We start from the raw sequence: 15,413 nt of genomic DNA, 5'->3' as shown, positions 1-15,413 counted from the left end.
TGTCAAAACCTGGCTGTGTGGCCTTGCATAAGGGACACAGAGGCCCACACAACTGTGGGGCTGGCTAATCCCATGAGACCATCCCTGCCTGCATTAACAGCTTACCCTCCATCTTGGAATGTTTCACCCCTGGAAATTTTATAATGTTATTTTTATAATTTTAAAACTTTTCAATCTTAATTTTGATTTTAATATCTTTAGTTGACAAGGCAATGGCCATCAGACAACAGCAAATCATCATCTTACCTTTACAGGCCACATTGTTCTCAGGCTCATATCCAGCCTTGCAAGTACAGCGGCCAATGGGAACCATCCATTCCCCATCACCATTGCAGTACAATTTAATGGGCACATCCACCTCCTCGGCATTGGGAATGCACGTACCTCGTGCAATTACTAAGGAAGTACTTTCTGCTCCTGTCATGGTCTCTGGGAAGATGGCAAAATTTTGCACCACACTTGGGCATTTCTTAAAGAAGACCCTTACAGACAGCAATGACATGCATGCCCCATAATCCTGAAAGGCAAGGTAAAAGCCATTCCGATTGAGGGGCCCAAAGCTCCTCACCTCTGTGTTCACCTTCATTAACCTGCCACCAAAGTCCACCTGAGAGAAGCTCTCATCTGCAGCAATAGTGTCCACCTTGAGATAGGGGGCTTCTGTCCAGAAAGCTGACTTCTTGGTGGCAATAATAGAGTCTGTTTCATAGTAATATAGGTTGAACGTTTCCTTACAGGAACCAGGAACATTGGGAAGGCTGCTACAGTCCCGAACAGTGAAGCGCATTTCTGTATAAATACGGTGTGCACCATGTCGATTTATGAAGGTGGTAAGTAACCAATTGTTCTGGTTGGGTTCAAAGACGTTGCAAACTTGGTAAGTACGTATTGTGTTGAGGTTCTCATCGTAGCCACTGACTTCCTCCCACTGTATGAAACAAATAAGAAAGGGGGAAATCAGGCAATTAAACAGGATGACAAGAAGAAAACACAGGGATGGCACTTAACTTGGAGAATTATTACTTACAACAAGATAGCTGGGATGTACAGCCTTAGAAGAGTGTTAAAGTGTTACAATCAGTTGGACAAATGTGTGCAATGTCGCTGATGTTAGGGCCTATTCCAGGGCTTATGAGCTTGGACAAAAATTAAAACAAACTAAGATTATCCCTAGCTAACAGAAAGAAAAAGTTTATGTGCATGAATGTATGCATAAAGACAGAGAAAGCCACAGTGGCCTCACAAAATGAATACACTTTAAGTATTTATTGTTAAAGTTTATGTAACTCACATACAACTCTGACAGATATTTTGACAAAATTAACAAAATTCAACTAGTTTTTGTTGTTCTAGAAAGCTGACCTCTTTTAACCCCCTAATTGATAGAACCGCTTTAAGCTTGGCAGTTTCCTAAGAACACTTACCTTGAAAAGAACTGGCAACTTCAGTGTGTTTTTAAAAAAAAGGGTTGGAACTGAATTCAATATGATTAACAAGATGATTTAAAGCATTTTTTTTGAAAATTAGTCTGTGATTTATTTGCTCCTTTGGATAAAAAGAAGGAATCTTAAAGTTGTAGTGAGATATCATCCAGAAATAGTAATTCTAAACCAGAAAAAAAATACACACTAAATTAATTTTTTACAGATCTTTATACTTTATACTTCAGCTTCATGATCTGAAGACAGGTCACACCTCAGTAAGAAAATATGATTCTACATATCACTTTATTAAAGCAGATTAATCAGAAATCAGATAAATTTTTTTAAATCAGAAATTTAAAAAAATACCCAGCTGCTTTAAGCAGGTGCTAACCTGTGGAACCCAGATCATTTCTGATGAAACATTTCTGAAGCATTCAAAGGCCTAACAACATATATAAACAGAACTAGAGCAACAATCGTAGTAACATCTATTTAGCATAAATTAAAAGTCCTTGTACCCTTACACAAGATTGTTAAAGTGCCCTAGGAGGTGCATGTAAGTGAGTTCAGTGATTAATTGTTATTTGAGTGAAGGGGTTGTTCTTTGCCTTTTAAAGAGATCTTGCTTTGCCCCCTACTCCAGAAGTCAATGCTGGATCCCAGTGGTGAAATCCAATTTTTTTTACTACCAGTTCTGTGGGTGTGGCTTGGTGGGTATGATGCAGCTTGGTGGGTGTGGCTTGGTGGGCATGGCAGGGGAAGAATACTGCAAAATCCCCATTCCCTCCCCACTCTGGGGCCAGCCAGAGGTGGTATTTGCCAGTTCTCTGAACTGCTCAAAATTTCCGCTACCAGTTCTCCAGAACCTGTCAGAACCTGCTGGATTTCACCCTGCTGGATTCCACTAAACTGGACAATTTTCATCCAGTCTTCTACCTTCCCTTTTTTTGGGAAAGCAGTTAAAAAGATGGTTGTGCAACAGCTCCAGAGGGGCTCAGCTGAAACAAATTATCCGGATGTATGTGATAGAATTGGTACTGGTTTCAGTTTTGGATTACCTCTAGTGTAGGCTGGACAGGCATTATGTAAGTATCCCTGCCTCCCCTAGTTGACTTCTTGATGGCTGTCAATACTATTGAACATAGTATCCTTCTGGATTGCCTCAGAGGATTGAGGATGGTCAACACAGTGTACTGGTTCACTTCCTAACTTTAGGATTCATTCCAGTCAGTGTTGAATTGCAAATAAATGTCCCATCCTCAGCCCCTACTATGAGAGATGCCATAGTGGTCAGTTCACTCTCAGATCCTGTTTAACATCTACATGAAGCTACATCAGTATGATGATGTTATCCATATCTCTGCCCCTGTTGAATTAAGTGGTGTCATGAATGTCTCATCCCAATGTCTGGAGGCTGTGAGGGTCTGAATGGGGAACAATAGAATAACTGAATCTTGGCAAGATGAAGTGGTTTTGATGTTTAGGGCCAACTGGTTCCAGAACTATGCCGTCTTTGGCTTTGGATAATATCGCACCGCCCCAGACAGATGCAGTGTGCAATCTGGGGGTCACAATTCCCAATTGTGGGAATTCCTGCTTGAAAAACAGATAGCAGTCCTGGCTAAAATGACTTTTGCACAATTTCATATTGCGTGCCAGTTATGTCCATTCCTGGATCAGGAGGCACTGTTCACAGTCTCCTATGTACTTCCAGATTGGACTATTGTAAGGTGTTCTACATTGGGGTGCCCTTGAAGAGTATCCAGAAGCTTCTACACTGTTGCCAGTTTGCTTCTGGGTATAATTCATGATGTTGGTTTTAACCTTTAAAGCCCTTTATGGCATGGGACCAGGTTATCTGAGGGAACTATTATATCAGCCCATCCCACTAGATATGGCAGAGAAGGCATGTTTTGGGTCCTCCTCTAGGGACATACATTTAGTAGGACCATCTCTGCTGTGGCACCCACCTAGTGTAATACACCCAAGGTTCAGTTAGCTGAATTCATTTTCATTTTCTCTAAGTCCCTTAAGAAAAATTATGTCACCAGGCCTGGGGATTCCAGGGAACCAGAGATATGGTCAGATGGCTAAACTACTGAGGTAGATACTGTTTCCATATCTTAGGTTGGTATATTTTTACAATCTGAATCTTTGGCCTTGATTTTTTTATATATTTATATGAATGTTTTTATAGATGCATTGTTTTATTGTATTATTGTACACTACCCGGTATCACCCTTGGTGAGATAGGTGGCCATATATATCTAATGAACAAATAAATAAGTACATTCATTTCCATAGAATTTGCAGAAAAACAGCATAATAGTCTCTTGCAGCCAAAACAGATATGTTTCTACTGCCACCTTAAAGATTAATTGTTTATTATTCCAATAAATAACAGTTTCAGTCACCTAGAAGTTTTTTTGTTGTTTCTACATGGTAGCTAATTCCACTCATGTAATAGGATTTACCTTGGATAATCTTTAAAATACCACAGAAGTCTTATTTGTTTTATCTTAGAGCAGGTACTACATAATTTAACAGGATTTAAAGGGACTTCTGTCAGAATAGACAATATAAATTACAGGTATATATTTACATAGCTTTGTATTAGCAACTTTTAAATGTTTGACTAAAACTAATTTGATATCTAAAGCCTACTAATATTGGTGTCAGACAAACTTTGTGCCTCAAAGGTCCCTCATCAAGAAATATGCTGTAGATTAGCACTTGACAGAGCAGCCATGAAAACCTTGGAAAAGATATTCAGAGTCTGCCCGCACAAAGATCAGAGTAATGCAAGCAATGCAAGCAATAGTATTTCCTTTGTTGCCCTATGGAAGTGAAAGTTGGACTTTGAAGAAGCGGGATTGAAAGGATTGATGTTTTTTAACTTTGGTGTTGGAGAAGACTCCTGGGAACACCACAGATAGCCAAATGGATCATCAAACAAACCAGAGTTATATATTTAAGTGATCACCAAAAATATACTTGGTTACCCATAATCAATTAAAATTACAGTTGTCCTTGCTTCTTAGTTATACCAAAATAAAAATGCTGGATGAGACCAAAGCCCTGCCTAGCCATATTTACTATTTCCAAAATGGTCAACATGCCAGATAAATATGAGAAGCTTATAAGCAGGGTATTTGTATAAGAACACTATTCCACTTACATGTTCAAAGGTATATTGATAGAATAAAAACACTATCTCTCTGGCACTTTGCATCACAGACACAATGCAGCTGCCCTAGATATTTCAATTAAGAATGTCAAGGTGGGGTCAAACTACTTGTCCCAGTCCCCTTGTTTTAGAAAACTTTTTTCTTCAGCAAAGCAGTACAGATGCTCATACTTAGAAGTGAGGGCTACTTTTCTTCATCCAAGTACCTGGAATGAATGCTTTGTGGACTGCTCATTAACATATTAAGAGATTTGTCCTGCTGATTTAATTTTACACCCATGCCATTTAGTAGCAATCATCATATGAACAGCAAGTTTCATAATTTTACTGTGTGTTGTGTGAAGAAGTGCATTTTTGCTGCTTTGCATCATTCATATTTCATCTTTACTAGATGCTCCTGGGATGTGAAAAATTGTAGGGAGATAGAAAAAATAATAGAGGGGAAAGTAGACATGAACAATTGTAAGAGAGAAGATGAATCTGCTGGCAATTTATCTCATAAACAGTAACTCAGCCTAGGTGGAAAGAATCTGAGAAGCAGTTCAAAACGTTCAAAGAAATGCTACCATAATAAACTCACTATAAAGGTAAGAAATTCCTCTTCCAGTTTCCAAGATGATTTAATTTAATTAATTTAATTAATTAAATTTATATGCCGCCTCTCTCCGAAGACCCAGGGCGGCTCACAATACATTTTAAAAATCATTCTAAAAAGACATTGAAAAATTAAAAAACATTAAAAACATTAAAAACTCATTCATACCATTCATGGCCAGATCTTGCCAGATCACAAGAGCGAGATCAACAGCCCCAGGCCTGCCGGAAAAGCCAGATTTTCGCCACTTTTCAGAAGGCCAATAGGATGGGGATGGTTAACTCGTTCCAGAGACCTGGGGCAGTCACAGAGAAGGCCCTCCCCCGCGGGCCCGCCAGCCGACATTGTTTAGCTGACGGGACCCGGAGGAGACCAACTCTGTGAGATCTTACCGGTCGCTGGGAGCTATGCGGCAGAAGGTGGTCTCTAAGATAACCTGGCCCTGAGCCATGTAGGGCTTTAAAGGTAGTAACCAACACCTTGAATTGTGACTGGAGACCAATAGGGAGCCAGTGGAGCTCACAGAGAATTGGTATAATGTGGGTGTACCTAGGTGCACCCACGACAGCTCACGCGGCTGATGATGTATTGGTATTATATCTCACTGAAGTCTATGTAGTGATTCCTTCCTTGATTTTACCTAACTGTACTGGGATTAACATCATTGTTATGAGAGAAAGAGAAAAAATCGATCTAATTTACATCAAATGTATATGTTTTTCAATATTCATCTCATCTTTTGGGGAATTGGGGTGTTGCCCTTTTCCATACATGTTTTAAATCTTTGCAATAATTTTTTGAATTAAAAATCTTGAAACCCTTCCATTACTAATGCTTTCTGAGTATCTCCTGGCTTTTCTGTAAAATAAAATGTTTTCTCTTTAATGCAGCAGGTTTGACAGAACTGTACAGAACTATCACTTAGATCTTCCTGCTATTTCTTTCAATTTCCATATGATGCATGATTACACTTGGGCCACAATACAAACATAGCATAGGCCTTACAGGGCCAAAACAGCAAGTCTGTGCATAATGCTACAGTACTTCAAATTGCTTGACCAACAGGGATGTTGCATAGGGCACAGTTAGAGAAACCTTCCTCTGTAGACACTACAAGATAAACATTGCATGGCGCTATCCAAGGTGCTACTTTTTCTTTTGAATCAACTTTATTAGAACCTTTTTCAGAAGCCACCTTTTGACATTAATCTAGAGCATGGCCATCACGTGATGTATCATGACATTTTCCACCTTCAGAGCTGGGGTGGGCCTGGCCTGTGTGTTATGCCTGCAGGCCGCAAGTTTGACACCCCTGGTCTAGAGATTCTGATTTCCGCTTATTGACATTACCTAATCTATCTTGTCAGAACCTCAAGTTGGTTTTTATAACTTTTTCTTTCTGGATCAGATTTTAAATCCATCTGTATGAAACCACTATTTAGAAGAAGTTTCCTGGACAGATTGTTGAAGATACAGTATCTCAAAATGACAAAAGCTTTGGAAAAGAACTTTAACCTTTTTTTAAAAAAAGTTGATTTATATGCCGCCCTTCTCTGGATACTCGGTTTACAATGTGTTAAGCAATAGTCTTCATACTTTTGTATATTTATACAAAGTCAGTTTATTGCCCCCATAATCTGGGTCCTCGTTTTACCTACCTTAGAAAGGATGGAAGACTGAGTGAACCTTGAGCCTGGTGAAATGTGAACTTGCAGTAATTGCAGGCAGCAGATGTAAGTAGATGTTAATTAGTCTGCTGAGCCACCAGAGCTCCTTTTCCTCTTTTGAATTTCTCTCCCTCCTTTTTATAGTTATTTTGTATTTAGTTATTTCTTGAAATTGAATAAAGTTGTAATAAAATGAACTTTAATAATGAATTTTCTGTGCAAAACAGTGAATTAAAATATTTCAGGCAACCTGATTTTCTTATGTGTTTAATTCAACTTTTTATAGAATTCTGAATTTTTCATTGCATGCTGCAAAATTTCAAACTAAATTATAAAATTGTCACTAACCTTAATTTGAAAAAGCCACTGGGTTCTTATTAAGGTTACATTTGGATACAGTAAAGAAATACTGCAAAAGTACTATTACTACCTCTTGTGTTTTATGAATTTTTATAAATTTTTTGCAAGAAACAATAAATGTTTATGCATCTATATATGCTAGCTTTTATGCTGCAAACAGCTCTTTATTTCACCTGCAATAGATTAAAATTTCTTTGCTGCCTCTGGGAAGGGATCAGTAAATTGATTTCAACCCACATATTTTAACAAAGAATAAAAAAGGTATAAAACATTCATTCCGATTATGCTATTTTGAAGGAACTTCAAAGCTTTCAGCTACAAGCTGTTAAAAAAAATAGTAAAAATAACATCTGTTAAATACCATGTCAGCAACTGAAGAGTTTTCTCCTTGTTTTCATCTGCTAACATACTGCAGCATATATTTCTTGTTCTCCATGAATAATAATTATATGGACATGTAAATGGCGCTAGGTCATTTCTGCAATCATATGTGGAATGTGGATACAATACATGTAGCTGTGATCCATGTGTGGTTTGAGGAAAAAGGAAAATGTGACAGAACTTAATTGATGCATTGTTCCCCAGCAGATCCATCAAAACTCATGAGAGTGTGACCACTTGCATATGAATTAATAATAATTAATTTAATAGTGGCTATTGCGACAATTAAGGAATAAAATGTATTGGGCTTATGACCATTTTTGAGGTTTGCAACCCAATCTACAACCCATGCAAATTTTGTTTATCGGGTTTGAGGATTACAGGCAGGGTTTGACAGCAATTTTATACTGAAACCCTTAAATACTGTCAGGAATATGATGCATAATTCTAAAGTGCTCCAGTACCACTCAGGCATAAATTAATGTCTGAATCGCAGTATGTGATCAGAAAGATATTAATATTTTATGGAGATGAAAGTACTACATATATAAGCAAATTGCCATTACATAGACAAATTAAATTTAATGTGGTGACAAGAGTGTGGATTATTACAGGCTGTGGAATGTATATGCCCAAAGCCTCAGGTGTAAAAGCTGGAAAACTAGTTATGACCCCCCAAAAAATAATTAAAAATGGACAAAGCCTTGTCTTGAAAAGGTGGGAAAAAACTCAAAATTCAAACAGATAGACTCACATACAGAAGAATGAGGGAAATATCTAATTATTAAAACTGGTATAAAGCACTGGCAGCAGATTCATAAGTTCTTTTTGGTTCATTTAAAAACTGAGTATTCCTAATTGCTAATTCATTGTGGTGGTACAAAATGCTTAGCCATAGCAAAAGTACTGAAAATTGTCTCTGTAGCCACCAATTAAACTATTTATTTCTTTACTGAGCAAGGATAATAATTCTAATAAAAGATTCTTTATGCATGAACAGTGTAAATGTTTTAAAGACATATAGACATATCATTAGTCTGCATTCTCTGAGAAGTTCAGCTGGGGATGAAGATATTCTTTCTAACTATTGCAAAAATTGTCTAAATAAATACATATTTTATCATCAGTCAAAAGAAGGAAACAGAGTTCTACAGTACATAGGAAAACATAGATACCCTCCCTAAATAGCTGTCATTTTGCAATTGTTCTGCATTATCACTGAACCATTTCCTTGCAAATATCTATGGAGATTCTCAGTCATCCAGATCATAGTTGTCTCAAAGGTGCTTTTTAAAGAGGCAACTGGACTTTCTTGTTTTTCTTTGAAGTGTTTCACTTCTCATCCAAAAAGCTTCTTCACCTATGACTGGATGGTGGGTAATGGAAGGATTTATAGTCCTTGCAAACAGCTCATCTGCATTATTTTAGAGTGTCCTTGAGGTCACCTAGGGATTTTTCCATGTTGCCAGGGTCACCCAAATGGGTGTGAAGCCAGCTTGGAACTGTTGAAAGGACAGTGTTGTAGACAGGAGATAGATGATGTCGTATCCCTCCCCCTCTATTAAGAGAGGGCTTTTCAATGTTGACATAGATGGCCTCTTTGACTTCTCTTTCAAACCAGCAGTCCTCTCTGACCAAAATGTGGATTTTGCTGTCTTCAAGATTCTCATCACACACTGGAGCACAAAACAGCAGTTATCAGAACCCTACACCACTGAGCTGAAGGCCTACCTACCAGCACATGTGGGAAAGAAAACGAACTAAAACACATCAAGGAAACCCTCAGAAAGTTTGGCTATCCCAAGTGCCCTTCATCAAATCTCAAAAAAGACCCAACAGGAGCTGCTCCATAACAGACAAGTACAATAAACAAAGCAAGATTGTCATTCTATACATTGTAGGAATATTGGAAAAAGTCAGAAGGATCTTCAGCCAACACAACATACATGCACACTTCAAACTCAAGACTACATTAAGACAGAAGTTTGACCACCCCGAAGATAAAACACCCAGACACAAACTGAGCAACGTGGTATATGCAGTACAATGCAACGAGGGTCATGTGTAGATCTGTACATTAGGGAAGCAAAACCACCACTTCATAAACTGCACAGCACAACATAGGAGAACAAACCCATCAGGAGGATAAGATTCAGCAGTCATCTGAATTTAAAAGACAATGGCCACTTTTTTGAAGACAGTAAAGTCCACATTTTTGACAGAGAGGACCACTGGTTTGAAAGAGGGGTTAAATAGGCCATCTATGTCAAAATTGAACAGCCCTCTCTCAACAGAAGGGGGGGGGATATGATATTTTTATTTATTTTATTTTATTTTATTTTTGGATTTATATACCGCCCTACTCCCAAAGGACTCAGGGCGGTGAACAGCCAAAAGATAAAATATCATCTATCTCCAGTCTACCATACAGTCCTTTCAATATTTCCAAGATGTCTCCATACCTAGTGGGATTCAGCCAGTTCGCACCATTTCGGGAGAACCAGTTGTTAACTTTCTGAGCAGTTTGGCAAACTGATTGTTGGAAGAAATCAATAGGGCAGAGAACCAGTTGTTAAATTACTTGAATCCCACCACTGTCCATACCCATTTGCACCACTCAGGTGACCCTGATGACACAGATAAACCTGGAGGTGGCCTCAAAGGCTCTAAAAGAATTCAAAGTGCATGTTATCACTTTTAAAGGCCTGCATGGCACAGGGCCAGATTACTTGCAGAACTGCCTCTCTCCAAGAATTCTGCCCTTTTCATCAGACTGAGAAGTTGTATTTAAAATGCACAGTCGTATAATTTTTCTAGGTAAAAACTGGATATTGAGAGAAGTCACAAGGAGGGACAGAGAGAAGATTACTCAGCCATGTCCTGGGAATGAATTTGGGGGGATCAATGTATTATCAGATCCACCACTTACAGCTCTGGAGTAACATTACAGAAAGATTTCTGAAACATTAAATGTTAAAACCAAGCATTCAAAATGTATTACTACAGAAGATGAACTAAAAATTAAACAAGAAACATTGAACACTAAATCTAAGTAAATACTTTTATTTTTCTAATTTTTATTAGGAAAGAATCTATTTTTTCTCCTTTAAAGACATACACTTCTCTTAGCAGAGAGTGAAACTGCTTTTATCTCTAGGATGCTTTATTGCCTGAAAATATTTGCTATCCATTTATCAGTATTTAAAGTGAGTAACAGCACTTGCCTAAAAACTCAGTTATTCTTGTCTCATTATACATCTTGAAAAGATTTTGATTAGTTTCAGTTTTCAAAAACTTTATTTTGCCAAGGCTACTGAAACAAGTATATATAGGAACATTCCGAATTGAATAATTAAAATTTGAAATGTATATTGGAGCTTTTAATTCAAAATACATTTCAACACCAATAGATGCTATAAAACTGATATTGTAATTACCTCTATTTGAGTTCTGCAAAGAATAACAATAACACAAATTTGTACTTCTATTAAGTAGCATTTTAATGTCCATTTATTTATGCCTTCCACTCCCTGTCCTTTAGCCAGTTACCTATCCTCTTAACCCACAATTGTTAAGAGTATTTAATTATTAATTTGCATAATTATATTTATGTAATTTTTGCTTGAAGACCTAACCTATGCTGTTAAGGAGAGTAGCATTTTTTAACAGGCAGGTAGGATATATGGTTGCATTCTATACTGGAGAGACTACAGGGATTTTCTGAAAAGAACCAGAAAGTTATAAATTGGAAATGATAAAGAGATAAGGGCTGAGAATGACAAAACGCAGAGGCAAGCATGATGGTATCTGAAGTCAGAATGAAAAAGAGAATATAAAAATAGAATTTTATTTGATACAATGGAGTCTGGTGAACCCCAAACAAAATGAACATTTATGAAGAATTAATTTAAATAAATTTTGTAAATTTTGTATTTTCGGCTGTTCACCGCCCTGAGTCCGAAAGGAGAAGGGCGGTACAGAAATTTAAATAAATAAATAAAATAAAATAAATAAATAAGGAATTATCAGTTCAAAATATTCCATAAATACAAACAATGAAGCAGATAAAAGAAAACATTATATTCCTGTATCCCAGAAACTAAATACAATATAGCAAAGACTACAGACTTAGCACTAGTACATACACTTATCTTGGGTTTTGACATTTGGCCACCTAGTTCAAATATAGATGAAATTTGAGGTTGTAAGGGATTATTTATAGCTAAAAGATGGAATAAGAGAAGAAATGATCATTTATTGTATTTTAAGAGAAGTCAATAAGTTACTAAAATTATTTATACTTGTTGAATGGAGGGGAAAGTCACCTCTTTATATATTTTCCTTTTTCTTTACTATGTTCTTATTTTTCTTTCTATTTTTCTTAGATAGTATTTTCTCTTTTAAGTTTTATTTTTCTTTAACTTGTATTAATTTTTATCTTTTTAATTATAATGGGAAGAAATAAGAAAGGAAATATAAAATGTAATAAGGAAGAAAATAATGACAAGAAAGTGTGTTTTAAGTGGAATAGCTTATTGCAGACAAAATGATCTGGAAGCAAAATAGCATCACCAATCACCCAGTAAAATCCTATTCATGATATGTTGAATATGTTGGCTCTTCAAGTCAGTTTTTGACTCCTGGCGATTGCCTGGAATAATCCCTGCAATTCTTTTTGTAGTTTTTTGGAAGAATTGCTTTTGGCACCATAAGTAATAACCAGGGAATCAAATGTTGTATTTAAAAACATGAAAAAGAAAAGAAATCTCTGTCTGGTACTAAACAGTGTAAGATCAGGTGCCAGGTGAGCTATAAAAACATTATCAGTAGAACCAGCGAAGAAGCTGTGTTCATTTTAGAATTTGAACTCATTTTTATTAAAAATGTAAGAACAGCAGCTACTACACAATAACAATCAATCATGGAATCTAAGGGGTTGGAAGGACTTCAGAGGCAATTTAGTTCAATCCTCTGCATAGAGCAGGAATCCACTATTATAGCATATAATTGGCTTCTGATTGGGTCTGAAGAAGCTACTTCATATCCAGAATTAACCAAGGACATAATATTTATTACCACAATGATGATGTATCTTTGCAAGAGTTTACAACTTGCTATTCTGTAACCACATGCAGCTCATGAACCTTCTCTCAGTCCTAAAAATCCTTTGATTGTGCCTTGGAAGTTTAATGATTTGATTGCATAGTTTCCTCAGTTTTGAGGCAGCAAATACCGTATTTTTTGGACTATAAGACGCACCGTGCATAAGACGCACCAAAATTTTGAAGAGGTAAGTAAGAAAAAAAAAGGGTTTTGCCCTCCGCGGCCCCCAGGAGCACTCTGTTGGCCTTCCAAACCCTCTGCGCACCCTGTTTTTCGCAAAAATGGGTGAAAAATGGGCCCCTTTTTGCGAAAAATAGGGCACGCAAAGGGTTTGGGAGGCCTGCACAGTGCTCCTGGGGGCTGGGGGTGGGCAAAAACGCCCCCGTTTTTGTGAAAAATGGGCCTATTTTTCACAAAAATGGGACGAACGGGGCAGGGCTTTGGGAGGCCAAAAATGCCTGTATTCAGTGTATAAGATGCACCAACATTTCCACCCCTCTTTTAGAAAGGAAAAAAGTGTGTCCTATACTCCAATAAATACGGGTATATGAAACATTCAGTGTAAATCCTTCAGAATTTCTTTGGGTGGGCTTTTTTGTGCCTGCTTTGTTCTTGAAAACTTTGCTGCTTTCTGCTACACATCTGTAGTGACAGAGCATAGGTTTGGTGAGGAGCTTGATTAGTTGCTTGCATCTGACTGGGCAATATCATCAATATTAGTGACTTTGGGGGTTGCTTCCTGCTTATATACAGTAGCTTATCCTGCCCTGGTAGGAGTATGATTTTCTCCTTGGCAGTTTCCTTGGTTAGGGTATTGTTTTGTGCTTGATTGATATAAAAACTGGAAGGAAAAAATGCAGGAGAGTATTTCTATAAGGCACTAATAGCAATGATAAATCCATGGGAACTTTTTAACAGATCTGTGTGAGGCAGCTAAGCTAACTTCAGTGATATGTTTTACAACATGAAGGCAATGAAGTTCTCTTCTAGAGGCCCTGCAACTTTATCATCCATTTCCAATAACAAGAAGAACCTTCTGTGCCTGCACTGAGAATGTGTGGAAGCCTCTTTTGGCACTTCTACTAACTGACCCAGATGATAGTCTATCACTTAAACTTCACTTAGTAGAGTTGTGAAAAGGAAGAAATTAAACAAAGACTAATATAGACCCAGGAAAGATGTTCATTGTTTGTTTACTTTCCTCCTTAATTATTTTAAAAATAGAAAAAAGATGCTCATCCATATGTGCATTTTCTTGGAAACTTTAAAATGCAGACAGATTCCATTTGTTCTCAGATGTTTATGTGGAACTGCTTTTATACATAGTCCTGTAAACTGCAAAATAGCACAATTCCTAAGTGTTTAATGGATTCTGGAGTAAGACAAATCTTAACCCTTTCGTAGGACAAAAGTTCTATTGGCAGTTAAGCTCATAGCATGGGGATGGGGTTGTAGTGTCTTCTAACATCTTTCTCCTTGGTTCAAATCCTAGATCAATGGGAAACACATGGCAAAACACTTTTTCCCTTCGTTGTTGCAGAGGAGGCCTTGTACTCTGTATTGCTGGCAGCATGGAAGTGAATAAGATGTAAAATAGTGCTGTCCATCATTTTGATTTTGAAGACAAAAAGGTCCTTTGGGCATAATGTAGCCACTATCTGCAACTGCAGTTAAACAAAATCCATCTTTTCTTGGGTTCATAAGGCATCTGGATACAATAGCCACTGCTGCTTTAAGAAATTGCAGACTATGCAATGTTCACCTCTTACATTTCTCCAAAATTTCTTTTTGCACTCAAATTCAAAGTGTTACACTGCCTTAAAGCTCAAATCTTGGATCTGCTGGATTTCCGAGACCTTAGAAACATTTTTTCCTGTACAATTCAAAAGATCCTTTCAATCTTCTGCATCTTATATACAGTATTTATTCCACATGGCTCTCGTTTTACATTTTATAGTATGTAAGTGATATGCATTTCCAAAATAAAAGATAAATTTAAATGTCTAATAATACTATAAGTTTATACTATATATATATATATATATATATATATATATATATATATATATATACTGTATACTTGTTAACTTCTACAATTATTGCAAAACAAGATTGTCTGGTTTTCATGGAAATTTATTCAATGAACACGAAGCATAATTGTAAGGCATTTCTGCTTGTGAATATACATTTTCTCTGGGTATGACAGCCTGGCAACACCAGAAATAAACTGGTGAGCAGATTCACATTTCAAGAAGGAACAGAGTGATGCACCTGTCCAAGAATAAGTACTTTAGCCTGTTGTTTAACTGTTGTTATGACTTTTATCTTTAATTAGACTGGTAAAGTCCTTTGCAAATACCACTGTCACTGATTTTCTTAATTGATTACCATACAGGAAAACTGCACATTATGGTAATCATGCTTTTAAAAAGCATGTTTAATTTCCCCTTTTTGTTTCAATGGGAAAGCAACTGAAAGGGGTTTTTTTTTTGCTACAGATATTGCTTAAGAACCTTGTGTCAGTACTCTGTTGAAACCTCCATTGCTATTCCTTACTCTCAAAGGTGTGATTCACTATGTCAGCTTCAGAAAGAAATAGAAGCCAGAGCATATCTTAGGTGGAGAGCTGATACAGAGTTTGATTCAATTTGTTCTTTTCCTTCCAAATAGATATTCAGATTACATCAGCTTTTTCT

General features: G+C 37.0%; 1 protein-coding gene across 4 annotated transcripts in view; it reads right to left on the bottom strand.

Annotated features, from left to right (window-relative positions):
* Positions 1-15,413, bottom strand: part of EPHB1 (EPH receptor B1) — a 370,380-nt gene that overhangs the window by 224,624 nt on the left and 130,343 nt on the right. For all 4 annotated transcript variants that reach the window (XM_034439598.3, XM_034439597.2, XM_087872718.1 and 1 more), the window contains exon 3: positions 247-928. In XM_034439598.3, coding sequence (XP_034295489.2) covers positions 247-928 — 682 coding nt within the window. The remainder of the gene's footprint in view (positions 1-246; positions 929-15,413) is intronic.

This window comes from Pantherophis guttatus, chromosome 6, assembly GCF_059756535.1.
Source record: "Pantherophis guttatus breed Tessera chromosome 6, ASM5975653v1, whole genome shotgun sequence".
Classification (NCBI taxonomy): Eukaryota; Metazoa; Chordata; class Lepidosauria; order Squamata; family Colubridae; genus Pantherophis; species Pantherophis guttatus.
The sequence above is the reverse complement of the archived record's forward strand: the minus strand, read 5'-3'. Positions and strand labels throughout refer to the sequence as shown.